The 26,883-nt window shown below is 41.8% G+C and overlaps 2 protein-coding genes across 2 annotated transcripts in view; both read left to right on the top strand.

Moving 5' to 3' along the window:
• Positions 1-242: 242 nt before the first annotated feature.
• Positions 243-9,819, top strand: LOC109892898 (40S ribosomal protein S3). Its single transcript, XM_020485765.2, has 6 exons — positions 243-808; positions 1,478-1,608; positions 1,822-1,915; positions 2,184-2,278; positions 3,640-3,827; positions 9,216-9,819. The coding sequence occupies exons 1-6, from the start codon at positions 725-727 to the stop codon at positions 9,413-9,415; spliced, it is 792 nt and encodes a 263-aa protein (XP_020341354.1). The 5' UTR covers positions 243-724; the 3' UTR covers positions 9,416-9,819.
• Positions 9,820-12,094: 2,275 nt separating this feature from the next.
• Positions 12,095-26,883, top strand: part of rsf1b.1 (remodeling and spacing factor 1b, tandem duplicate 1) — a 47,505-nt gene continuing 32,716 nt past the window's right edge. The window contains exon 1 of the mRNA XM_020485758.2: positions 12,095-12,290. Within this exon, the coding sequence (XP_020341347.2) occupies positions 12,140-12,290 (151 nt within the window). The 5' untranslated portion in view covers positions 12,095-12,139. The remainder of the gene's footprint in view (positions 12,291-26,883) is intronic.

A 26,883-nucleotide genomic window follows, 5' to 3' on the forward strand; every position in this document is an offset into this window, starting at 1 on the left:
GAATCCCTGCCTTGACAGTATGGAAATAGGTTTGGACCACACAAACCCAACAGTTGCTAGCCAGCTAATACAATCCAACTTTGTTCCGTTGTTGTTGAGTTCGTTCTTGGGCAGGGGTGGGCAATTCCATCCTCGAGGGCCTGATTGGTGTCAGTTTTGCCCCAGTTTACACACCTGACTCCAATAATCACCTAATCATGTTTAGTTTAGAATGCAATTTGATTAATCAGCTGTGTTTGCTAGGGATGGAGAAAACGTGTCACACCAGTCCCCGAGGGCCTTATTGGAGTTGCCCACGACTGTTCTAGTGGCATGCTAACGTCTGCATGTTAGCTAACATTTGTGTCTTCCTTTCAAAGTAAACACACCTTAAGCGTGTGTTTAGGTAGAATAGCTTAAATACCTACAAAATGTAATTGATCTGGAATGTTATACCAATCTATTTATTTCCGTCAAGTAGTGTACGTTTTAGTTTGTCAGTTTTAGCTTTGTTGTTTAAAAAATATATACTTTCAGCTGTGTTTGAATCTGTTGTGTAGTGTTGGGGCAAAAACCAAAGACAACAGAGCTAAAACAAACGGACAAACTAAAACGTACACTACTTGACGGAAATAGAATTGTATAACATTCCAGATCAATTACATTGTGTACGTATTTCAGCTATTCTACCTAACGCAGTGACGAATCTGGGAATGTGCATGCGTTTAAATGAAAACAATAGCATATGGTTATTTCCGGGAAGCAGGAACAGTCTTTCCGGTCTATGACACGTCCAAAGATGGCAGTGCAAATATCTAAGAAGAGGAAGGTTCGTACCGATGTATCTTTAGTTTTAATGTTTTCAGTTCACATATAGAAAACACCCTTATAGTTAAGAAGTTAGTTACTGCGGTAACATGTCCTGTGATTAGATGTACAATTTTCCTTCGTTTAAATTTTTTTTTAAAGCTACGGCTGGTGACCTAGCATGCTGGGCAGCACGCGCACATGATCCCATACTGTAGTGTTTAAATCTATTCTTCATTGACCAGTGTAGTTTTCTAAAGATGTTAACTAACTAGTTACTTTGCTAACCCACTGGTACCTTTCTTATCTACAGCTTCAAAATGTCAATCAATCCCCAACCTGCAGGGTATTCTCCTGGCCATGCAAGTTTAGTTCGTACAATATTACTATGCCAATTTTCCATAAATCAACAACATGCCACCGTGATGCCAGATAATGTGTGCGTCGGTAAAATAAGTTGCCTCCGGATAGATGGGGTTTTCTCGGTTCGACCCCAGGAGAGTTAAACTGTATTTTCTAATGTGATCGAAGTGTACATGTTACATTCCAATCTTTACTTTGGTTAGAAGTGTCCTTGGTAAGTCTACTGATTGTTGTAATGAGCAGCTAGGATGCTGTATTTCAAACGGGCCCTGCTAAATTACTTGCTGATTACCTCACTCACACTCCTCCTGTCTTCATATTTTTACAGTTTGTCGCTGATGGCATCTTCAAAGCTGAACTGAACGAGTTCCTCACCAGAGAGCTCGCTGAGGATGGCTACTCCGGTGTGGAGGTTCGTGTCACCCCAACCAGGACCGAAATCATCATCCTGGCTACCAGGTGAGATCAAAACCACAGGACTAGTGGTGTACTTGCACAGTCTACTCCAAATCAATGCCTGTCAGATGTTTTGACTTCAAAAGTAGTCTGTCAAGATGAATCCACACTTGGTTGTGCATGTCCAGCTACATGCCCCCCCCCCCACTGCTGTTGAGAGCCAGTGAATTGACTCAAACTGTTGAGGTGCCAACATACCAAATACTCTTTCTCCAGGACACAAAACGTTCTTGGTGAGAAGGGGCGTCGTATCCGTGAGCTGACTGCAGTGGTGCAGAAGAGGTTTGGCTTCCCAGAAGGCAGTGTTGAGGTAAGGGAGGCTTGGTTTCAGACACCCATTGTCATGTTATGGGCATGATAGATCTCTATATTTTAGTTTTCATTGCTTCAGGATCATATTTTAGGGGTGGTGGATGACTATAAAGTTAATATTTGCTTGTGGCTCATTTCTTGTCAAATACTACCAGAAATTCTATCATTGTCATCTGGTACCCTAAACACTTTCTACTCTGTGAAAGTTTGCAACATACTGTGAGTGTGGTTATATAACTCTCCTTGTCTGTTTTTCTTGCCATCAGCTGTATGCTGAGAAGGTTGCTACTCGTGGTCTGTGCGCCATCGCCCAGGCAGAGTCCCTGCGCTACAAGCTTCTTGGTGGTCTGGCTGTCCGTAGGTGAGGATTTTTGCCCTGTGTTTTCTCGTACTAACTATGGTTAGTACTTAATTAAAGGTTTGTATTAGTTACTTTTTTATTTAACTAGGCAAGTCAGTTGAGAACAAATTATTATTTAGAATGACGACCTACCAAAAGGCAAAAAGCCTCCTGCGGGGACGGGGGCTGGGATTAAAAATAAAGTAAATAAAAAAATATAGGACAAAACACACATCATGAAAAGAGACAACACTACATAAAGAGACCTAAGACGACAACATCGCATAGCAGCAACACAACATTGTACAAACATTATTGGGCACAGACAACGGTACAAGGACAAGAAGGTAAAGACAATACATCATGCAAAGTAGCCACAACTGTCAGTTAGTGTTAATGATTGAGTATTTTTCTCTCTCAAGCTTTAAAGCAATTTTCCTGCAATTCTACACATTTTGCCATGGAGCTGAGAGAAAATGTTGCACTTTTAAAGATGTCCTGCAATTCTATGCTTTTTTCTACGGCTAATGCTGTGTTCTTTTGATCAAACATAATTAACCAGATCAATACTGCTAAATTACCTGTTTTTGGAATGTTCAATTCTCCCTGACTAGTTTTGTATTTTGTTGATTGTTAGTTTCCAAAGATTATTTATATATATTTTTAAATGGTCCATTTATCTTTCCTACATGCTCAGTCTGGTTTTAAGTTTACACTGAAAGTGTTTTTCATCCTGAGAAGTTGTGTTTTTAAAGTCTTTTTTTTTATTTAATAATTTTTTTAAACTAAATTTAATCGATTTTTTTTTTTAAACTAAATTTGGAGATGCAACTATACTGGCCCTCCCAAATATTTCAATGGCAAATCTCTGCTATATATTTTTTAAATGCAACTATTTAGCGGGTAAAATGTATAAGCACGGGCAACATTTCAAACTCAGATGTTTGTGGAGTATGTCAAGTGCTGTGAAAATGTTACCTTATGTTTCCAGTTGTGTACTGTAAGCTTTTTGGTTTAAGCCCTTTTTCACTTTTTAAAACACGAATGAATATTTTTCCTGTACTTGAACGGACATTCTTAATACCCATCCTGTCAAACCTTGAAAAGATAGTGAAGTGATGCAGTGGTATGGCATACCTCTTGTGACTTCAGTTATTCTTTTAGGTGTTAGTTGAAACTGGAAGATCCCAGTGTTTGAGCGCAATCTCATCTTTTACAATATTTTACACACTACTCTAAAGGGTGGGATGAATAGAGTTTAGGAGATCAAGACTGCGATTATCTGTTGTATATTATTTTTCATGCCACTGTCTGGCATAGTTGAAGACCTGGGACTTGTAAGAATATATGGTGTTTTAATTCTGCTTGTTTTGGTGTTGCAGAGCCTGCTATGGTGTCCTGCGCTTCATCATGGAGAGTGGATCCAAGGGTTGTGAGGTGGTGGTCTCTGGAAAGCTCAGGGGTCAGAGGGCCAAATCTATGAAGTTCGTGGATGGCCTCATGATCCACAGCGGAGACCCCGTTAACTACTACGTCGATACTGCTGTCCGCCATGTGCTGCTCCGTCAAGGTGAGGTCACCCTGGGGTTTTATGCCTGATTCACACTATAGGCCCAAGCTGTCTGGACTGGCCTCTTTACTCATCCACCATGGTTGCTGTCCATTCCAGCAGTTCCAATGTGGCAATGTCCCAAAGTGTGTAATGCTTGCTTGTTTACTTCCCTTAACTGATTTGAAAGGAAATGACTGCTATAAGACATGGTGGAAACTCCCTCTTCTGTATTTATTTATTTTATTTTTTATTTTTTTTGGAAGTATGCAATGAATGCACACTTCAAGAGGCGATTATTATTGGGATGCACACAGTGAGAAGAAATGACCCAAGCTATCTCCATATGGTTCGGATCGGCCCTATAGTGTGGATCGGGCATTAGATGGGCCAGGTCAAGACTAGTGTTGCACAGTATACCGGTACCACAGTTGTAGCATGATACCAAAATGCCATGATACTTGTGTTACCAAAATTTTAGAATACCGTAGTACCGTTTCATGATACTACCACATTTTTCAGCCCTACCGATTTAAAGAACCTGCTGGCGTCGGTTATAAACATGTTATCAAGTCAGCACCTCAGAAGTAAATGTCAGTTGGCTTTTCATAGCCGATCATTAAGAGTATCTCTACCACTCCTGCTGTCTCTAGAGAGTTGAAAACAGCAGGTCTGGGACAGGTAGCACGTCCGGTGAACAGGTCAGCATTCCATAGCCGCAGGCAGAACAGTTGAAACTGGAGCAGCAGCACGACCAGGTGGACTGGGGACAGCAAGGAATCATCATGCCAGGTAGTCCTGAGGCATGGTCCTAGTGCTCAGGTCCTCCGAGAGAAAGAGAGAATTAGAGAGAGCATACTTAAATTCACACAGGACACCGGATAAGACAGGAGAAGTCCTCCAGATTTAACAAACTGACCCCAGCCCCCCGACACATAAACTACTGCAGCATAAATACTGGAGGCTGAGACAGGAGGGGTCAGGAGACACTGTGGCCCCATCCGATGATACCCCCGGACAGGGACAAACAGGAAGAATATAACCCCACCCACTTTGCCAAAGCACAGCCCCCACACCACCAGAGGGATATCTTCAACCACCAACTTACCATCCTGAGACAAGGCCGAGTATAGCCCACAAGGATCTCCGCCACGGCACAAACCAAGGCGGGGTGCCAACCCAGACAGGAAGATCACGTCAGTGACTCAACCCACTCAAGTGACGCACCCCTCCCAGGGACAGCATGAAAGTGCACAAGTAAGCCAGTGACTCGGCCCCTGTAATAGGGTTAGAGGCAGAGAAACCCAGTGGAAAGAGGGGAACCGGACAGGCAGAGACAGCAAGGGCGGTTTGTTGCTCCAGAGCCTTTCCGTTCACCTTCACACTCCTGGGCCAGACTACACTCAATCATATGACCCACTGAAGAGAAGTCTTTAGTAAAGACTTAAAGGTTGAGACCGAGTCTGTGTCTCTCACTTGGGTAGGCAGACCATTCCATAAAAATGGCACTCTATAGGAGAAAGCCCTGCCTCCGGCTGTTTGCTTAGAAATTCTAGGGACAATTAGGAGGCCTGCGTCTTGTGACCGTAGCGTATGTGTAGGTATGTACAGCAGGACCAAATCAGAAAGATAGGTAGGAGCAAGCCCATGGCTCTAGTCTCTTGTATGTTCATGTGCAATAATATCCACATCACTTTCATGCGCATATCACGTGTGGCGGCTGTAATCAGCCAGCCGCATCCTCTACCAGTCCTCACTCACCTGCTGCCCTCTGCCTGCTCTCATCTATTCCTCCATCAGTTTTTAAAATATAATTTTGCCTTGATGGCAAATGGGGATGCAGACCCTGAGTCTTGATTTGTTACATTGGAGCAGCAGTTAGAGCAAGCAATGTTGACACATTGTATAAATTTATCACCTGTTATAACCAAGAGCACAGGCCAGTCTGAATAGATTTTATAATTTCACTGTCATGCAGCATCTGAGTGCCAGAGAGGGCATAGAAAATGGCTTGTCTCTCACCAAAAAGGTTAAAAAACATGACCCTTATTACCGGAGATGCCTTTAGTGCTTTCCATTGTGATTCACGTGATATTTAATTTCACAAACCATGTAGCAGGCTGTTTTAAACTAATCCTGGGTCGCAAATTATTGGTTTGATAACCAACGTTCAGTCAGTTTACCTAGCTAGCTAACAACCTGGTAACTTAACAGCAAATTTGATTAGCACAGGAAGAAAAGGGTCGGAAACTCATGAGATGTGCTTCAAAGGCAGATTTCATATAGGGCTAATGTAAGCCTAAACTACAGTGGGGCAAAAAAGTATTTAGTCAGCCACCAATTGTGCACTTAATTCTCCCACTTAAAAAGATGAGGCCTGTGATGTTCATCATAGGTACACTTCAACTATGACAGACAAAATTAGAAAAAAATCCAGAAAATCACATTGTAGGATTTTTTAAAATGAATTTATTTGCAAATTATGGTGGAAAATAAGTATTTAGTCACCTACAAACAAGCAAGATTTCTGGCTCTCACAGACCTGTAACTTCTTTAAAAGGCTCCTCTGTCCTCCACTCATTACCTGTATTAATGGCACCTGTTTGAACTTATCGGTATAAAAGACACCTGTCCAACCTCAAACAGTCACACTCCAAACTCCACTATGGCCAAGGGCCCACTAGGACACCAGAAACAAAATTGTAGACCTGCACCAGGCTGGGAAGACTGAATCTACAATAGGTAAGCAGCTTGGTTTGAAGAAATCAACTGTGGGAGGATTATTAGGAAATGGAAGACATACAAGACCACTGATAATCTCCCTCGATCTGGGGCTCCACGCAAGATCTCACCCCGTGGGGTCAAAATGATCACAAGAACGGTGAGCAAAAATCCCAGAACCACACGGGGAGCCCTAGTGAATGACCTGCAGAGAGCTGGGACCAAAGTAACAAAGCCTACCATCAGTAACACACTACGCTGCCAGGGACTCAAATCCTGCAGTGCCAGATGTGTCCCCCTGCTTAAGCCAGTACATGTCCAGGCCCGTCTGAAGTTTGCTAGAGAGCATTTGGATGATCCAGAAGAAGATTAGGATAATGTCATATGGTCAGATCTTTTTGGTAAACTCAACTCGTTGTGTTTGGAGGACAAGGAATGCTGAGTTGCATCCAAAGCACACCATACCTACTGTGAAGCATGGGGGTGGAAACATCATGCTTTGGGGTTGTTTTTCTGCAAAGGGACCAGGACGACTGATCCGTGTAAAGGAAGGAATGAATGGGGCCATGTATCGTGAGATTTTGAGTGAAAACCTCCTTCCATCAGCAAGGGCATTAAAGATGAAATGTGGCTGGGTCTTTCAGCATGACAATGATCCAGGACCTTGAAGCATTTCAAGGTCCTGGAGTGGCCTAGCCAGTCTCCAGATCTCAACCCCATAGAAAATCTTTGGAGGGAGTTGAACGTCCGTGTTGCCCAGCAACAGCCCCAAAACATCACTGCTCTAGAGGAGATCTGCATGGAGGAATGGGCCAAAATACCAGCAACAGTGTGTGAGAACCTTGTGAAGACTTACAGAAAACATTGCCAACAAAGGGTATTTAACAAATTATTGAGAAACTTTTATTGACCAAATACTTATTTTCCACCATAATTTGCAAATAAATTCATTAAAAATCCTACAATGTGATTTTCTGGATTTTCTTTTTCATTTTGTCTGTCATAGTTGAAGTGTACCTAATGATGAACATCACAGGCCTCATCTTTTGTGGGAGAACATGCACAATTGGTGGCTGACTAAATACTTTTTTGCCCCACTGTATATACAAAATCAATCTTTCTTTTGCTCAAATTCTGTTTGGTGCCTAATGTTTTAAGCTGTGAGCAATGTGCGTGTGTTTGTGGGAGAGGGTCTGTGTTAACTGAAGAGTAAAGAACGTTTCATGCAGTGTTTTACCCTTACTGCCACAATGGCATGCAGCTCATTATGCATGTATATTCCTCCAACCAAATCACAGGTAGTCCTTTGCAAATATGAGCAAATCAGCCATTCTATTATACAGTGAAGTTAAATTGAATATGTTGTATTGAATAGGTGTGACTTTGACCGCTTTTTGCATAGCACATACGTAGAACGTTTAGAAAACCACAGGGTTTGCACAAGGTGCTTAAAGTACTTGAATTTGGAACTCAAAGTATTGGAATAGCTTAAAACAGACATTTTCACAAGTTGTTACTTAAAGTACTTGGATTAAAATATATGTTCATGAAAAATATTAGAAAAATGTATTTGTTTTACAAATTAATTTCCAGGCAGACTACTGAGTTTTATTTCCTCACGTGTTTCATGCTGTGGTTGCCAGGTGAGCTCCCTCATCCCATCCACTCAGCCAGGCAGGTACAGAACTGACTGTACCTGCCTGGCAACGTCACATCGATAGCTAAAATGCTAGGCAAATGTAGATATAATCCTACCTTTTGTGGGTGTGGAACATTTCTGGGATCTCTAATTTCAGCTCTGAAAACAACATTGGACCAACACTTTACACGTTGCGTCTTATATTTTTGTTCCGTATAGTTTACCCACCTTTTTTTACAACCCCATACATCACTGGACCCAATCTCCCCACACTTCTCTGCAACAACCTCCAGCTTTGTTGCCAATAGCCCCATTTATAAAGCGATATTCTGCTTTATCAAGCGGCGGCCATGTGCCTGCTGTTCTGGTGGCCGTTCGCATGCCATTTTCCCCTCACACAAGCCACCCGCTCTTTCCCAACTAGCAACACTAAAGCTGCAGTCGGACGCAATATGTTTTTCTGTAACTATTAATTGGTAGATTCCCAAATACCCAATAAAAACAGTCATTTAGCTGGAATTGTGAATAGGAAATGTGTTCACCAGTAGGCATGTCTCAACTCTGCTCTTCACTACTCAAATTACAATCATTAGTACTGACTTAACACTCATATGTAGTGAAACATCGTATTATTTAGTAGAACTTGTAAGGTAGTGATGAATACTGTTTTTCCCCCCATGAGGTTGTGGCAATATATTGCCACCTGGTGGCAACTAGAAACAATTGCATAATATTAACTGTTACAAATTGATGGTCCTTGAAAATAGATATTAGTACTTGAAAGTCCTTGACTTTCCACTGTCTGTACGAATCCTGAAAACGGGAACACGTGTCTGTGGGGGGTGAACAGGACACTAGGCTGCTGATTTCCCCCTATGGTATCAATAATGCTTGGTATCGTGATAATTGGCCTGGTATCGTTAGTACAAGGTTTGTATAGTGACAACACTAATCAAGACTAATTGTCATCTTATGGAACAGGACCAGAAATGATAAGTGGTGAACTGGTGTCAAATATTTGAGGTGCAATCTGTTCTGCCTGTCCAAAGGTGTCCTGGGGATCAAGGTGAAGATCATGCTGCCCTGGGATCCCAGTGGTAAGATCGGCCCCAAGAAGCCTCTCCCCGACCACGTGAGCATCGTGGAACCCAAGGACGAGCAGGTCCCTTCAACCCCCATCTCAGAGCAGAAGGGAGCCAAGCCGGAGGCCGCTGCCGTCGCACCTGCGACACCCGTCCCTACAGCATAACCATGAGGGAGCCCCAAACCAGAGTCACAATTTTCCCTGTGTAAGGCAGGTTTAGCGACGTGTTAAAGAGGCAGGATAAGTTCCAGTACAAGTTCCAGTACAGCTTGCACAGTGCTGCTTTGTCGTTCCCCCTGAACACAACCCTGTTTCCTACTATCTCGGTCTGTCTGCATCCCACAGCTGGCAGGGACGCTTGGTTTCAGACACCACTTCGCCCGTTGACATAAATCTATGCATTTTGTTAGCATAGCCTAAAGGGAGTGCTAAAAATGTTAAGGTAGCAAAATGTCTGATCTAATTTTCCCTATTAAAAAAAATAAAAATATTGAACAGGTCATCATGAGTCATCTGGAAATTCTCCAAATACCTTTTTTCAATTGTTGATAAAAATAATTTTAAAAATAGTAAGTGTCTGTAAATGTTTTCGTTACACAATGCTTACTTTAAAACGGAGCCTTTGCCTTTTTAAAGTCACTTTGGGTATCTTGATACACACCCCAGAGCATCTAGAATGTAGTTGCAACCTATTGCCAAACTGTTACTTTTACTTCATTTGTCATAATGGTGGTTAAAAAGTTAGCAATTTACAAGTGGCTGTGTGAATTACAATGCATGAGTAATGTATAATTTTTTTTTTATCTGGAACATTTTGTATGACAAAGTATGGACAACTGCTCATGCCAAAATCATGGGTATTATTATGGAGTTGGTCCCCCCTTTTGCTGCTACAACAGCCTTCACTCTTCTGGGAAGGCTTTCCACTAGATGTGGGGACTTGCTTCCATTCAGCAACAAGAGCATTAGTGAGGTCAGGCACTAATGTTGTTCGATTAGGCCTTTCTCGCGGTCGGCGTTCCAATTCATCCCAAAGGTGCTCGATGGGGTTGAGTTCAGGGCTCTGTGCAGACCAGTCAAGTTCTTCTACACTGAGCTCAACAAACCATTTCTGTATGGACCTCGCTTTGTGCATGGGAGCTGTGTCATGCTGCAACAGGAAAGGGCCTTCCCCAAACTGTTGCCAAGAAGTTGTAAGCACAGAATAATCTAGTATGTATGAATGTATACTGTAGCATTAAGATTTCCCTTCACTGGAAGTAAGGGGCCTAGCCCGAACCATGAATAAACAGCCCCAGACCATTATGCCTCCGATCAGGTAGCGTTCTCATGGCATCAACCAAACCTAGATTGGTCCGTCGGGACTGCCGGATGGTGAAACGTGATTCATAACTCCAGAGAACTCGTTTCCACTGCTCCAGAGTCCAATGGAGGCGAACTTGATAACACTCCAGCCGACGCTTGGCATTGTGCATGGTGATCTTAGGCTTGTGTGCGGCTGCTCTCCCATGGAAGCTCCCGACGAACAATTCTTGTGCTGACGTTGCTTCCAGAGGCAGTTTCGAACTCGGTAGTGAGTGTTGCAACTGAGGACAGACTATTTTTATGCATTTCAACACTTGGCGGTTCAGTTCCTATACATTTCCACTTCACAATAGCAGCACTTACAGTTGAAGGGGGCAGGGCAGATATTTTACAAACTGACTTGTTGGAAAGGTGGCATCCTATGACTGCCATATTGAAAGTCACTAAGCTATTCAGTAAGGCCATTCTACTGCCAATGTTTGTCAATAGAGTGTGTGGTTGTGCTGCATTTTATACACCTGTCAGCAACGGGTGTGGCTGAAGTGGCAGAATCCACTCATTTTGAAGGGATGTCCACATACTTATTACCTGTGTCAGTATTTACCATTACTCATTGCATTCGAAAAATCAGGGTAATTGACTTCTAACTCATGTTTTAGTTGGGTGAAAGACAGCTTTGCATGGTGGTTAAGCTTTGAATCTATAATTCTATAGTTTTCCCAAAATGATATTTTTCCTGTGGATACAAATAAGTTTAAAAAAATACTTCGTTTTTTGGGATATCTGTACTTCACTGTTTATTTTTGACAACTTTTACTTAACCACATTCCTAAAGAAAATAATGTACTTTTTGCTCCATACATTTTCCCTGACACCCAAAAGTACTCGTTGAATTTTGAATGCTTAGCAGGTCAGGAAAATTGCCTAAATCACACATTTATCAAGATAACATCCCTACTGCCCCTGATCTCACTAAAAACATACTTTGTTTTTCAATTATTCCTGAGTGTTGGAGCAAGCCCCTGGCTATCTGGGGAAAAAAGACGGTGCTATCTATCTGGTGTGCTTTTTATAAGGAATTTGAAATCATTTATACGTTTACTTTTGATACATAAGTATATTTAAAAGCAAATACTTTTAGACTAACTCAAGTAGTATTTTACTGGGTGACTTTCATTTTTTGAGCCATTTTCTATGGTGCTCCGGTACTTTTATCCCCACTGATTGTTCGTGGCGTTATAAGTGGATGAATTGATACACTGCCTGCCTATTGACAAGTGTATCACATTGTAGAAGTTATTCAAGCTACAAAATGGCAGCTGCGTCCGAGCCACTGTATGGCAGATTTACCATGTATTTCTTTGGGGCTAAATTGCCTAACTATGGAAGAATGTGAAACTGTTAACACCTTCATCAGTGCCTAAATTATCACTGAAGGATCATTCCCCGCGCATACTCTTTACATTAGTAATTTTACTTTTTACCGCAAAGACCTCTGGGCTGCTATTTTCTTTTTCGCGGTGAATTGTGGGCAATCATTGGTCCTCCGAGCTTTTCGAGTCTGCTGCTCCACCATTGGAAAAGATGGCTGCCTCGGCTCCATCGGCGGGTTTCTCCGATTTGTGCCCAAGCTACGCCGTGATATGCTCTTTTCTAGAGCGTTATGGAGCTTTGCTGGATCTACCGGAGCTCACATTTCCGCAGTTGGAGAGATATCTCCAAGACACATCTTCAGGTACAGTTTGAAAAGCGCGAGCTACTGTGGGGGACGTGCGACTCCACACCATTGCATAGTGTTCTGTGTCGTTTGTCCCAGCTAGCTAGTTGTTATTGTGTGTTTTCCAAACGTTTTCTATGCATTTTTGCTGTCCCAAATTCATACGAAAGATCCCTGGTGAGTCAGATACTTTGTTTTTGCACTGTTTAACTCCGAACTTTTCAAAGACTGAAAGACTTCGGTGTAATTTTTTGATTTTAAAATGATAGAATTTATTTTCCAGCCTTTATCTGCCATGGACCGAATTGCACGATATCACATCCTACAGAAACTGCTTTGAGCCTTTGCACAAATATTAATTGCTGTTAACATTTGAAAGTATGGGGCACACCTGTCCTTCGGGTTATGACGTATGTTGTGATAAGGGCAATTGTCCATTTGTATTTACCGTTAAGTAATATTTTTGCTGTGGTTAGCTCGCGCTGAATTGCGCACGCGCACACCTGGTCTTCCTGCTCAATGGACTCCTTCAGTAATTAAGTTCCAATTAGCTTGTATAGTAGCCACAAAGTCCAAATTGTCAACAAATCTTAATGGTTAGGTATAAAATAAATTATGATTTCGATGCATCAAATAAAAAAAACATATTTGGGTGAGATGTAGTGATTTGGAGGTCCCAGGCAGAGCACCCCTGGGAAGAGTAATTTAACTGTAAAAATGTATTACCTTTTAATGTGCCGTGAACATTCACTTTTTGAAGTTATTTGCTGAGAGAGAATTTTTTACCATCGTACATTAATCCCAAAATAATTCTAGCATCTGAACAGTGCACTGTTCAACTGCCAACTTTCCTTCAATTCACAATTGACTGAAACTATCTCATTGGAGAAAGCATCAGAGTGATCGAAACATTGCCACTCTGTCTTACTGTATGTAGCCCATGTATCTGATGCAAAAATCTTTTTGGGCAGTCTATTTCTTCATTTGATTGTTACAAAGTGGAATTCAAATGGATTTAATTGTATTTTGGCAATGATCTACACATTACTCTAAGTAAAACAATTCTCTCTATTTTTTTAAAGGTTAATGAATAAAATAAACTACACTGCTCAAAAAAATAAAGGGAACACTAAAATAACACATCCTAGATCTGAATGAATGAAATATTCTTATTAAATACTTTTTTCTTTACATAGTTGAATGTGCTGACAACAGAATCTCACACAAATTATCAATGGAAATGAAATGTATCAACCCATGGAGGTCTGGCTTTGGAGTCACTCAAAATTAAAGTGGAAAACCACACTATAGGCTGATCCAACTTTGATGCAATGTCCTTAAAACAAGTCAAAATGAGGCTCATTAGTGTGTGTGGCCTCCACGTGCCTGTATGACCTCCCTACAACGCCTGGGCATGCTCCTGATGAGGTGGCGGATGGTCTCCTGAGGGATCTCCTCCCAGACCTGGACTAGAGCATCCGCCAACTCCTGGACAGTCTGTGGTGCAACGTGGCGTTGGTGGATGGAGCGAGACATGATGTGCTCAATTGGATTCAGGTCTGGGGAACGGGCGGGCCAGTCCATAGCATCAATGCCTTCCTCTTGCAGGAACTGCTGACACATTCCAGCCACATGAGGTCTAGCATTGTTTTGCATTAGGAGGATCCCAGGGCCAACTGCACCAGCATATGGTCTCACAAGGGGTCTGAGGATCTCATCTCGGTACCTAATGGCAGTCAGGCTACCTCTGGCGAGCACACGGGGGGCGGTGCGGCCCCCCAAAGAAATGCCACCCCACACCATGACTAGACCACCGCCAAACCAGTCATGCTGGAGGATGTTGCAGGCAGCAGAACATTCTCCACGGCGTCTCCAGACTGTCACGTCTGTCCCGTGCTCAGTGTGAACCTGCTTTCATCTGTGAAGAGCAAAGGGTGCCAGTGGGGAATTTGCCAAACGTCCTGCACTGTGTTGGGCTTTAAGCACAACCCCCACCTGTGGATGTCGGGCCCTCATACCACCCTCGTGGAGTCTGTTTCTGACCGTTTGAGCAGACACATGCACATTTGTGGCCTGCTGGAGGTCATTTTGCAGGGCTCTGGCAGTGCCTCTCCTGCTCCTCCTTGCACAAAGGCGGAGGTAGCGGTCCTGCTGCTGGGTTGTTTCCCTCCTACGGCCTCCTCCACGTCTCCTGATGTACTGGCCTGTCTCCTGGTAGAACCTCCATGCTCTGGACACTACGCTGACAGACACAGCAAACCTTCTTGCCACAGCTCGCATTGATGTGCCATCCTGGATGAGCTGCACTACCTGAGCCACTTATGTGTGTTGTAGACTCCGTCTCATGCTACCACTAGAGTGAAAGCACCGCCAGCATTCAAAAGTGACCAAAACATCAGTCAGGAAGCATATGAACTGAGATGTGGTCTGTGGTCCCCACCTGCAGAACCAGTCCTTTATTGGGGGTGTCTTTCTAATTGCCTATAATTTCCACCTGTTGTCTATTCCATTTGCACAACAGCATGTGAAATGTATTCTCAATCAGTGTTGCTTCCTAAGTGGACAGTTTGATTTCACAGAAGAGTGATTGACTTGGAGTTACATTATCTTGTTTAAGTGTTTCTTTCATTTTTTTGAGCAGTGTATATACCTTGATTAGCTAAGTACTCACCCCCATGAGTCCGTACATGGCAGAAACACCTTTTGGCAGCAATTACAGCTGTGAGTCTTCTTGGGTCTCATAACAGCTTTGCACACCTATGATCGACCGGCTTGATTCGGTCTTGAAATGGTGTGTTTTACATTGGATAGAAGTAGAGAATCAGCTAGAAAATGTTCTCATACACCACAGTTGAACAATGGGAAAGTAATTCTGCATTGAAAGTTGATAAACTTGTAACCTCACTTTTGACAAAATGGCACATTTCCTATGTGCGGCTATGTACTAAACAACCAAAGATTTCAACACTAAAGGCTAGTTTATACTACGTGTGTGTTCGTAAATTTAATCTGGAGTAGAGGTCGACTGATTATGAATTTTCAACGTCGATTATTGGAGGACCAAAAAAAGCAGATTCCGATTAATCGGACGATTTTAAAAATAATAATTTATTTGTAATAATGACAATTACAACAATACTGAATGAACACTTATTTTAACTTAATATAATACATCAATAAAAATCAATTTTGCCTCAAATAAATAATGAAACATGTTCAATCTGGTTTAAATAATGCCAAAACAAAGTGTTGGAGAAGAAAGTGGAAGTGCAATATGTGCCATGTAAGAAAGCTAACGTTTAAGTTCCTTGCTCAGAACATGAGAACATATGAAAGCTGGTGGTTCCTTTTAACATGAATCTTCAATATTCTCAGGGAAGATGTTTTTTAGGTTGTAGTTATTATAGGACTATTTCTCTCTATACCATTTGTATTTCATTAACCTGTGACTATTGGATGTTCTAATAGGCACTTTAATATTGCCAGTGTAACAGTATAGCTTCCGTCCCTCTCCTCGCTCAAACCAGGAACACAACGACAACAGCCACACTCGAAGCAGCGTTACCCATGCAGAGCAAGGGGAACAACCACTCCCAAGTCTCAGAGCGAGTGACGTTTGAAACGCTATTAGAGCGCACCCCACTAATTAGCTAATCATTTCACATCGGTTACACCAGCCTAATCTCGGGAGTTGATAGGCTTGAAGTCATAAACAGCTGCTGGCAAACTCACGAAAGTGCTGTTTGAATGAATGCTTACGAGCCTGCTGCTGCCTACCATCGCTAAGTCAGACTGCTCTTATCAAATCATAGACTAAATTATAACATAACACACAGAAATGTTAGCCTTCAGTCATTAATATGTTTGAATATGGAAACTATCATCCTAAAAACAAGACATTTATTCTTTCAGTGATATACGGAACCATTCTGTATTTTATCTAATGGGTGGCATCCATTAGTCTAAATATTCCTGTTACATTGCACAACCTTCAATGTTATGTCATAATTACGTAAAATTCTGGCAAATTTGGTGGCCCAAACTGTTGCATATACACTGACTCTCCGTGCAATGAACGCAAGAGAAGTGACACAATTTCACCTGGTTAATATTGCCTGCTAACCTGGATTTCTTTTAGCTAAATATGCAGGTTTAAAAATATATACTTCTGTGTATTAATTTTAACTTCTTGCGTCGAGCAATCCCGTATCCGGGAGCGTAATCATAGCCTCAAGCTCATTACCATAACGCAACGTTAACTATTCAAATGAAATGAAAGAAATATATTCACTCACAAGCTTAGCCTTTTGTTAACAACACTGTCATCTCAGATTTTCAAAATATGCTTTTCAACCATAGCTACACAAGCATTTGTGTAAGAGTATTGATAGCTAGCATTGCATTAAGCCTAGCATTCAGCAGGCAACATTTTCACAAAAACAAGAAAAACATTCAAATAAAATAATTTACCTTTGAAGAACTTCGGATGTTTTCAATGAGGAGACTCTCAGTTAGATTGCAAATGTTCAGTTTTTCCAAAAAGATTACTTGTGTAGGAGAAATCGCTCCATTATGTTCATCACGTTTGGCTAAGAAAAAATGAAAATTCAGTCATTACAACGCCTAACTTTTTTCCAAATTAAAAAGTGTAGGCTCATTCCTGGCGCATTCACAGCCATATAAGGAGACATTGGAACACAGCGCCTTCAAAATCTGGGCATTTCCTGTTTGAAATTTCATCTTGGTTTCGCCTGTAGCATCAGTTCTGTGGCACTCACAGACAATATATTTGCCATTTTGGAAACGTCAGAGTGTTTTCTTTCCAAAGCTGTCAATTATATGCATAGTCGAGCATCTTTTCGTGACAAAATATCTTGTTTAAAACAGGAACGTTTTTTTATCCAAAAATTAAAAGAGCGCCCCCTATATCGAAGAAGTTAAGTAAAGCATTGATGTTTATGGTTAGGTACACATTGGAGCAACGATACGCACTGCATGGATAGATAAACTAGTAATATCATCAACCATGTGTAGTTAACTAGTGATTATGATAGTTTTTTTATAAGAAGTTTAATGCTAGCTAGCAACTTACCTTGGCTTACTGCATTCGCGTAACAGGCAGTCTCCTCGTGGAGTGCAATGTAATCAGGTGGTTAGAGCGCTGGACTTGTTAACTGTAAGGTCGCAAGATTGAATCCCCCGAGCTGACAAGGTAAAAATCTGTCATTCTGCCCCTGAACGAGGTAGTTAACCCACCGTTCCTAGGCCGTCAGTGAAAATAAGAATGTGTTCTTAACTGAATTGCCTAGTTAAATAAAGATTAGAGGTGTAAAAAAAAAGTGTCCAAAAATGCCGATTTCCGATTATGAAAACTTAATCGGCCCTAATTAATCGGCCATTCCGATTTAATCGGTCGACCTCTACTGATGTGCAATATTTTGCTCTGGGTGTAAATAAACTGTTGTCAGATTGTCCATTCGTAAATTTAGTGTTTTGCTCTCGGCGTGCACACTGGATGCTCTGGCCGAAAAGTAGGTCAGAACGCTTGGATCAACCCTAACAGCAGTCAAGCTAACATTGACTAGCTTGCTAGCTAAACTCAGCAAAAAAAGAAACGTCCCTTTTTCAGGACCGTCTTTCAAAGATAATTCAAAAAAATCCACACACAAAAACATGCAGTGAAATTGCAGAGAGCCACATGAATTCACAGAAATACTCATAAATGTTGATGAAAATTCAAGTGTTATGCATGGAACTTTAGATACACTTCTCCTTAATGCAACCGCTGTGTCAGATTTCAAAGAAACTTTAAGGAAAAAGCATCATTTGAGTTTGGCGCTCAGAGCCCAAACCAGCCAAAATAAATATCCGCCATGTTGCACAGTGAACATTAGTCATAAATAGCATTATAAATATTCACTTACCTTTTGATCTTCATCAGAATGCACTCCCAGGAATCGCAGATCCACAATAAATGTTTGCTTTGTTCGATAATGTCCATCATTTATGTCCAAACAGCTTCTTTTGTTAGGGCGTTTGGTAAACAAATCCAAAAGCGTTTTCAGGTCCAGTCGGACAAAGCTCAAAATGTTATATTACAGGTTGAAGAAACTTGTCAATCTTTAGGATGTTTTTATCATAAATGTTCAATAATGTCCCAACCGGAGAATTCCATTGTCTGTAGAAAAGCAATGGAATGAGAGATACCTCTCATGTGAAATGCGCGTGACTGAGAACGAGGCTGCTGGCAGTCCCCTTAGTCAAACAGCTCCCATCCGGCCCCCCTTCACAGGAGAAGCCTGAAACAACGTTCTAAAGACGGTTGACATCTAGTGGAAGCCTTAGGAAGTGCAACATAACCCATATCCCACTGTGAATTCGATAGGGGCCGAGTTCAAAAACTACAAGCCTCACATTTCCCACTTCTTGTTTGGATTTTTTTCTCAGATTTTTGCCTGCCATATGAGTTCTGTTATACTCACAGACATCATTCAAATAGTTTTAGAAACTTCAGTGTTTTCTATACAATACTACTAATAATATGCATATATTAGCATCTGGGACTGAGTAGGAGGCAGTTTACTCTGGGCACGCTATTCATCCAAAACTGAAAATGCTGCCCCCTGTCCCAAAGAAGTTAACCTGTTATGGCTAGACGTTCTGCTAGCGGACAATTGCATTACACCAAAATAAAGCTTAACTTCTTGTTAATCCAGCTACCGTGTCAGATTTCAAAAAGGCTTTATAGCGAAAGCAAACCATGCAATTATCTGAGGACAGCACTCCACCATACAAACACATGAAAATCATATTTCATTCAACCAAGCAGGTGCGACACGAAAGTCAGAAATAACGATGTAATTCATGCCTTACCTTTGAAGATCTTCTGTTGGCACTCCAATATGTCCCAGAAACATCACAAACGGTCCTTTTGTTCAATAAACTCTTTTTTTTAATCCCCAAAATGTCTATTTATTTGGCGCGTTTGATTCAGAAAAACACAGGTTCCAACTCGCCCAACATGACTACAAATGATCTAACAAGTTACCTGTAAACTTGGTCCAAACATTTCGAACAACTTTCCTAATCCAACTTTAGGTGTACTAAACGTAAATAATCGATACAATTTAAGACGGAATATACTGTGTTCAATAGTGGATAAAATCAACGTGGAGCGCACACCAAACAAAAGAGTACACTTGGCTTGACATTCATTCTGAACAGCCGTACTTCTTAATTTCTCAAAGGAAAAACGTCAACCAATTTCTAAAGACTATTGACATCTAGTGGAAGCCATAGGAACTGTAGGTGCCTCATAAGCTAGTTCCCCATAGCAAACCAATAGAAAACAGTCACCTCAAGTGTTTGTTTTTTCCGGGATGGTTTGTCCTCGGGGGTTTGCCTGCCAAATAAGTTATGTTATACTCACAAACATTATTTGAACAGTTTTAGAAACGTTAGAAAACACTATCCACATTTTAAAATGATATGCATATCCTAGCTTCTGGGCCTGAGTAGCAGGCAGTTTACTTTGGGCACGCTCTTCATCCAGACTTGAAAATACTGCCCCCTGTCGCAAACAGGTTAATGCAGCTGGTGGCCACACCAGAGACTGACTGTTACTTTTGATTTTTGACCCTCTCCCCCTCTCTGTTCAGGGACACATCACTCCATTTTCTGTTAGTTACATGTCTGTGGGACTTGTTCAGTTCGTCTCATTTGTTGTTGAATCTTATGTTCATACAAATATTTACACATGTTAAGTTAGCTGAAAATAAACGTAGTTGACAGTGAGAGGATGTTTCTTTTTTTTGCAGAGTTTACATCCAGACACAAATGAAAGATCTGCTCACTCTGACAATTTTACTCACCCTGGCAGAGCTGGTTAGGCTGATTTTTATGTTGTCCAGAGCATTGGTGACTGCAACTGTGCTGCTGGCAACAATCTAATTATGCTTTTAATTGCCAATATTTACTGATACTGGCCATATTCAATGGGTGTTGAGCGTTTGTAAATTTTTCAGCCAGCTAACATTAGCTAGCTAGCTAACAGTTTCACTTTAACTTGAAATGAAAATGAATTTGACTAAATTAGAAATGTGTAAAATCTGACAATGTAGCTAACTAGATTCTCTTAGCCATATACATGGATGGACACTTCTCCCTCTTTGTCACCGATACCATGTTTGCCCTTAGTTTGAAGATGTCGTCCGGAGCCTTCTGTGTGTTCTCTTTTCGACTCCGTCTGCATGTTTGCAATCAAACGCCAGAATATTCTCCAGCTTTCTAGCTATCATAATCTTATTCCACTGATTTCAAAACTCGGTCCTCCAGATGGTGGAGAACAACACTTATGCAGTTTTACTACTTGATATCTTTCAAAAAAGCCACGTTAGAAAGGATTACCTACACATACTTGGCCAGCTCATATTATAGAGAGAAACATGCTACATGGCAGATCAATCCGAGCTCATCTCTCTGCATTGTTAGCCCACTCATTAGCTCAACATATTATGGCTAGCGGGAAGGTTGATGTTTTTTTCCATGGCTAAATCAACTTGGCTCATCATTTTAACTTTTATTCGTATTTACAGATTGCATACAAGTTTGTTAAGGCACATGTAATTTCACATTCGAGAATATATTTCTGCCCCAAATTTTTTGTTGATTTAAATTGTTTAAGTTCAAATGGAGCTCCTGTGAAGTAGTGACGCGCCACATATGCCTAGTTTCCTGAAACGGTTCACAATTGTGCAGTATTTGCCCATCATTATTTTTAAAAAATGTTCATGCTCTGTCAAGGTGTTGGGGATTATGGCTAGACAGCAATTTTCAAATCTTGCCATAGATTTTCAAGCAGATTTAAGTCAAAACGTTAACTTAGCCACTCAGGAACATTCAATGTCTTCTTTGTAAGCAAACTCCAGTGTAGACTTGGCTTCGTGTTGTAGGTTTATTGTCCTGCTGAAAGGTGAATTCATCTCCCAGTGTCTGGTGGAAAGCACACTGAAGCAGGTTTTCCTCCATAATTTTGCCTGTGCTTAGCTCCATCCTGTTTTTTTCCATGAAAACCTTCCAGTCTTTGCCAATGTCAAGTATACCTATACCATGATGCAGCCACTACCATGCTTGAAAATCAGTGTTGTTGGAATTCACCCAAACATAATGCTTTGGATTTATGCCAAGAAGTGTGTTCTTTTGCTGTTTTTTTCCTCAGTATTACTTTACACATGCATGTTTTGGAATATTTTTATTATGTGTATTTTCTCTAATTTAGGTAATTATTGTAGAGTTACTACAATGTTGTTGATCCATCCTCAGTTGTCTCCCATCACAGCCATTGAATTCTGTAGTTGGCCTCAGAGTGACATCCCTAAGCAGTTTCCTTCCTGTCCTGCAGCTCAAGGACAACTACATCTTTGAAGTGTCTGGGTGTTTCAATACATCATCCATAGCATAATTATGAACTTGTCCATGCTTAAAGATCTGTTCAATGTCAGTTAATAAATCAATCTACCAATCACTGCCCTGCTTTGAGGCTTTTATAAAGCACCTCGTCTTTTGTAGTTGAATCTGTGCTTAAAAATCAGTACTTGATGGACCTTAGATGTATGTATATGGGACAGAGGAAGGTGTAGTCATACAAAAATCATGTCAACCACCAATTATTTCAAACAGTGAATCCGTATAACCCATGTGATTTGTTACGCCAAATTCGACTTCTGAACTAACTTATGCTTGCCTAAACAAAAGGGGTGAATACTTATGCAACTACTTTTTATTAATCACATTTTATTAATAGAATTTTCTTTTCACTTTGACATTATGGAATATTTTGTGTAGATCGATGACTGTAAAATGAATATCCATTTAAATCCTTTTTTGTAACGCAACAAAATGTGAAAAAAATTCAAGGGGGTGTAGACTTTCTATAGGCACCGTACATGGGCTACACATGTCCGTTGCCTCGGTGTCGGTGGCACTCTTATCAGCAGCACCTGAAATGTGTTATTTAACAGTATAATTACCCCAAAATATTTTCCATGGAAGTGAACAGGGCATTTCCATTTCTTTTTCGTATGTTATCAGGTTACCTTCAGACGAGTCCCGTGGCTCTTGTGTGGGTAGAGCAAAATGGAGAACATCGTGTTCGTGAGGTTCTCATCTTTCCATAGAGGGGTCATAATAGTGTGCTCTGACGCTACAGAGGTTTTCGTGAGAAGACCCGTATTCTGGATGTCTCCTGGTCTGACAAACACTGCTCTAGCTCGGTCGCCTTCCACCTCAGATGTGGAAGGTCAGCATTGCCAGATTTGATGGATTGAGACGGAGCCCATGCAAAAAAACTTATCTCAAGCTTAAACCGATGGATTTAGTTTTTTAAATTTATTATGCTTCGAGTGGTACATACAACATACAGTGGGGCAAAAAAGTATTTAGTCAGCCACCAATTGTGCAAGTTCTCCCACTTAAAGATGAGAGGCCTGTAATTTTCATCATAGGTACACTTCAACTACGACAGACAAAATTAGGAAAAAAATCCAGAAAATCACATTGTAGGATTTTTTATGAATTTATTTGCAAATTATGGTGGAAAATAAGTATTTGGTCACCTACAAAAAAGCAAGATTTCTGGCTCTCACAGACCTGTAACTTCTTCTTTAAGAGGCTCCCCTGTCCTCCACTCATTACCTGTATTAATGGCACCTGTTTGAACTTGTTATCAGTATAAAAGACACCTGTCCACAACCTCAACCTCAGTCACACTCCAAACTCCACTATGGCCAAGACCAAAGAGCTGTCAAAGGACACCAGAAACAAAATTGTAGACCTGCACCAGGCTGGGAAAACTGAATCTGCAATAGGTAAGCAGCTTGGTTTGAAGAAATCAACTGTGGGAGCAATTATTAGGAAATGGAAGACATACAAGACCACTGATAATCTCCCTCGATCTGGGGCTCCACGCAAGATCTCACCCTGTGGGGTCAAAATGATCACAAGAACGGCGAGAAAAAATCCCAGAACCACACGGGGAGACCTAGTGAATGACCTGCAGAGAGCTGGGACCAAAGTAATAAAGCCTACCATCAGTAACACACTACGCCGCCAGGGACTCAAATCCTGCAGTGCCAGACGTGTCCCCCTGCTTAAGCCAGTACATGTCCAGGCCCGTCTGAAGTTTGCTAGAGAGCATTTGGATGATCCAGAAGAAGATTGGGAGAATGTCAAATGAAACCAAAATATAACTTTTTGGTTAAAACTCAACTTGTCGTGTTTGGAGGACAAAGAATGCTGAGTTGCATCAAAAGAACACCATAGCTACTGTGAAGCATGTGGGTGGAAACATCATGCTTCGGGGCTGTTTTTCTGCAAAGGGACCAGGACGACTGATCCGTGTAAAGGAAAGAATGAATGGGGCCATGTATCATGAGATTTTGAGTGAAAACCTCCTTCCATCAGCAAGGGCATTGAAGATGAAACGTGGCTGGGTCTTTCAGCGTGACAATGATCCCAAACGCACTGCCCGGGCAACGAAGGAGTGGCTTCGTAAGAAGCATTTCAAGGTCCTGGAGTGGCCTAGCGAGTCTCCAGATCTCAACCCCATAGAAAATCTTTGGGGGGAGTTGAAAGTCCGTGTTGCCCAGCAACAGCCCCAAAACATCACTGCTCTAGAGGAGATCTGCATGGAGGAATGGGCCAAAATACCAGCAACCGTGTGTGAGAACCTTGTGAAGACTTACAGAAAACGTTTGACCTCTGTCATTGCCAACAAAGGGTATATAATTATATAACAAAGTATTGAGAAACTTTTGTTATTTACCAAATACTTATTTACCACCATAATTTGCAAATAAAATCATAAAAAATCCTACAATGTGATTTTCTGGATTTTTTTTCAAATTTTGTCTGTCATAGTTGAAGTGTACCTATGATGAACATCACAGGCCTCATCTTTTTAAGTGGGAGAACTTGCACAATTGGTGGCTGACTAAATACATTTTTTGCCCCACTGTATGTTGTTGTGACCACACCACGTCTCGTTAACCATAAGGCATACGCCCCCGCCCCTCTTCTTACCAGAAAGATGTTTGTTTCTGTCGGCGCTATGCGTGAAGAAACCAGCTGGCTGCACCGATTCCGTTAGCGTCTCTCGAGTGAACCATGTTTCCGTGAAGCAAAGAACATTAGTCTCTGATGTCTCTCTGGAATGCTACCCTTGCTCGGATTTCATCAACCTTGTTGTCAAGAGACTGGACATTGGTGAGAAGTATGCTAGGGAGTGGTGCGCGATGTGCCCGTCTCCGGAGCCTTACGAGAAGACAGCTTCGTTTCCCTCTTTTACGACGTCTTTGTTTTGGGTCGCAGGCTGGGATCCATTCCGTTGTTCTGGGTGAAAGTCATATTCCTGGTCGTACTGATGGTGAATTGACGTTGCTCTTATATTCAGTAGTTCTTCCCGACTGTATGTAATGAAACCTAAGATTAAATCAAATCAAATCAAATCAAATGTATTTGTCACATACACATGGTTAGCAGATGTTAATGCGAGTGTAGCGAAATGCTTGTGCTTCTAGTTCCGACAATGCAGTAATAACGAACAAGTGATCTAACTAACAATTCCAAAAAAAACTACTGTCTTATACACAGTGTAAGGGGATAAAGAATATGTACATAAAGATATATGAATGAGTGATGGTACAGAGCAGCATAGGCAAGATACAGTAGATGATATCGAGTACAGTATATACATATGAGATGAGTATGTAAACCAAGTGGCATAGTTAAAGTGGCTAGTGATACATGTATTACATAAGGATGCAGTCGATGATATAGAGTACAGTATCTACGTATGCATATGAGATTAATAATGTAGGGTAAGTAACATTATATAAGGTAGCATTGTTTAAAGTGGCTAGTGATATATTTACATCATTTACCATCAATTCCCATGATTAAAGTGGCTGGAGTAGAGTCAGTGGCATTGACAGTGTGTTGGCAGTAGCCACTCAATGTTAGTGGTGGCTGTTTAACAGTCTGATGGCCTTGAGATAGAAGCTGTTTTTCAGTCTCTCGGTCCCAGCTTTGATGCACCTGTACTGACCTCGCCTTCTGGATGACAGCGGGGTGAACAGGCAGTGGCTCGGGTGGTTGATGTCCTTGATGATCTTTATGGCCTTCCTGTAGCATCGGGTGGTGTAGGTGTCCTGGAGGGCAGGTAGTTTGCCCCCGGTGATGCGTTGTGCAGACCTCACTACCCTCTGGAGAGCCTTACGGTTGAGGGCGGTGCAGTTGCCATACCAGGCGGTGATACAGCCCGCCAGGATGCTCTCGATTGTGCATCTGTAGAAGTTTGTGAGTGCTTTTGGTGACAAGCCGAATTTCTTCAGCCTCCTGAGGTTGAAGAGGCGCTGCTGCGCCTTCCTCACGATGCTGTCTGTGTGAGTGGACCAATTCAGTTTGTCTGTGATGTGTATGCCGAGGAACTTAAAACTGACTGGTATAGGGATTGGTTGAATATGTCCGTAAACACACCGGCCAGCTCGTCTGCGCATGCTCTGAGGGCGCGGCTGGGGATGCCGTCTGGGCCTGCAGCCTTGCGAGGGTTAACACGTTTAAATGTCTTACTCACTTCGGCTGCAGTGAAGGAGAGACCGCATGTTTTCGTTGCAGGCCGTGTCAGTGGCACTGTATTGTCCTCAAAGCGGGCAAAAAAGTTTAGTCTGCCTGGGAGCAAGACAACCTGGTCCGTGACTGGGCTGGGTTTCTTCCTGTAGTCCGTGATTGACTGTAGACCCTGCCACATGCCTCTTGTGTCTGAGCCGTTGAATTGAGATTCTACTTTGTCTCTGTACTGGCGCTTAGCTTGTTTGATAGCCTTGCGGAGGGAATAGCTGCGCTGTTTGTATTCAGTCATGTTACCAGACACCTTGCCCTGATTAAAAGCAGTGGTTCGCGCCTTCAGTTCCACACGAATGCTGCCATCAATCCATGGTTTCTGGTTGGGGAATGTTTTAATCGTTGCTATGGGAACGACATCTTCAACGCACGTTCTAATGAACTCGCACACCGAATCAGCGTATTCGTCAATGTTGTTGGCTGACGCAATACGAAACATCTCCCAGTCCACGTGATGGAAGCAGTCTTGGAGTGTGGAGTCAGCTTGGTCGGACCAGCGTTGGACAGACCTCAGCGTGGGAGCTTCTTGTTTTAGTTTCTGTCTGTAGGCAGGGATCAACAAAATGGAGTCGTGGTCAGCTTTTCCGAAAGGGGGGCAGGGCAGGGCCTTATATGCGTCGCGGAAGTTAGAGTAACAATGATCCAGGGTCTTTCCACCCCTGGTTGCGCAATCGATATGCTGATAAAATTTAGGGAGTCTTGTTTTCAGATTAGCCTTGTTAAAATCCCCAGCTACAATGAATGCAGCCTCCGGATAAATCGTTTCCAGTTTGCAGAGAGTTAAATAAAGTTCGTTCAGAGCCATCGATGTGTCTGCTTGGGGGGGGATATATACGGCTGTGATTATAATCGAAGAGAATTCTCTTGGTAGATAATGCGGTCTACATTTGATTGTGAGGAATTCTAAATCAGGTGAACAGAAGGATTTGAGTTC

Source organism: Oncorhynchus kisutch, linkage group LG6 (genome assembly GCF_002021735.2).
Source record: "Oncorhynchus kisutch isolate 150728-3 linkage group LG6, Okis_V2, whole genome shotgun sequence".
Lineage (NCBI taxonomy): Eukaryota > Metazoa > Chordata > Actinopteri > Salmoniformes > Salmonidae > Oncorhynchus > Oncorhynchus kisutch.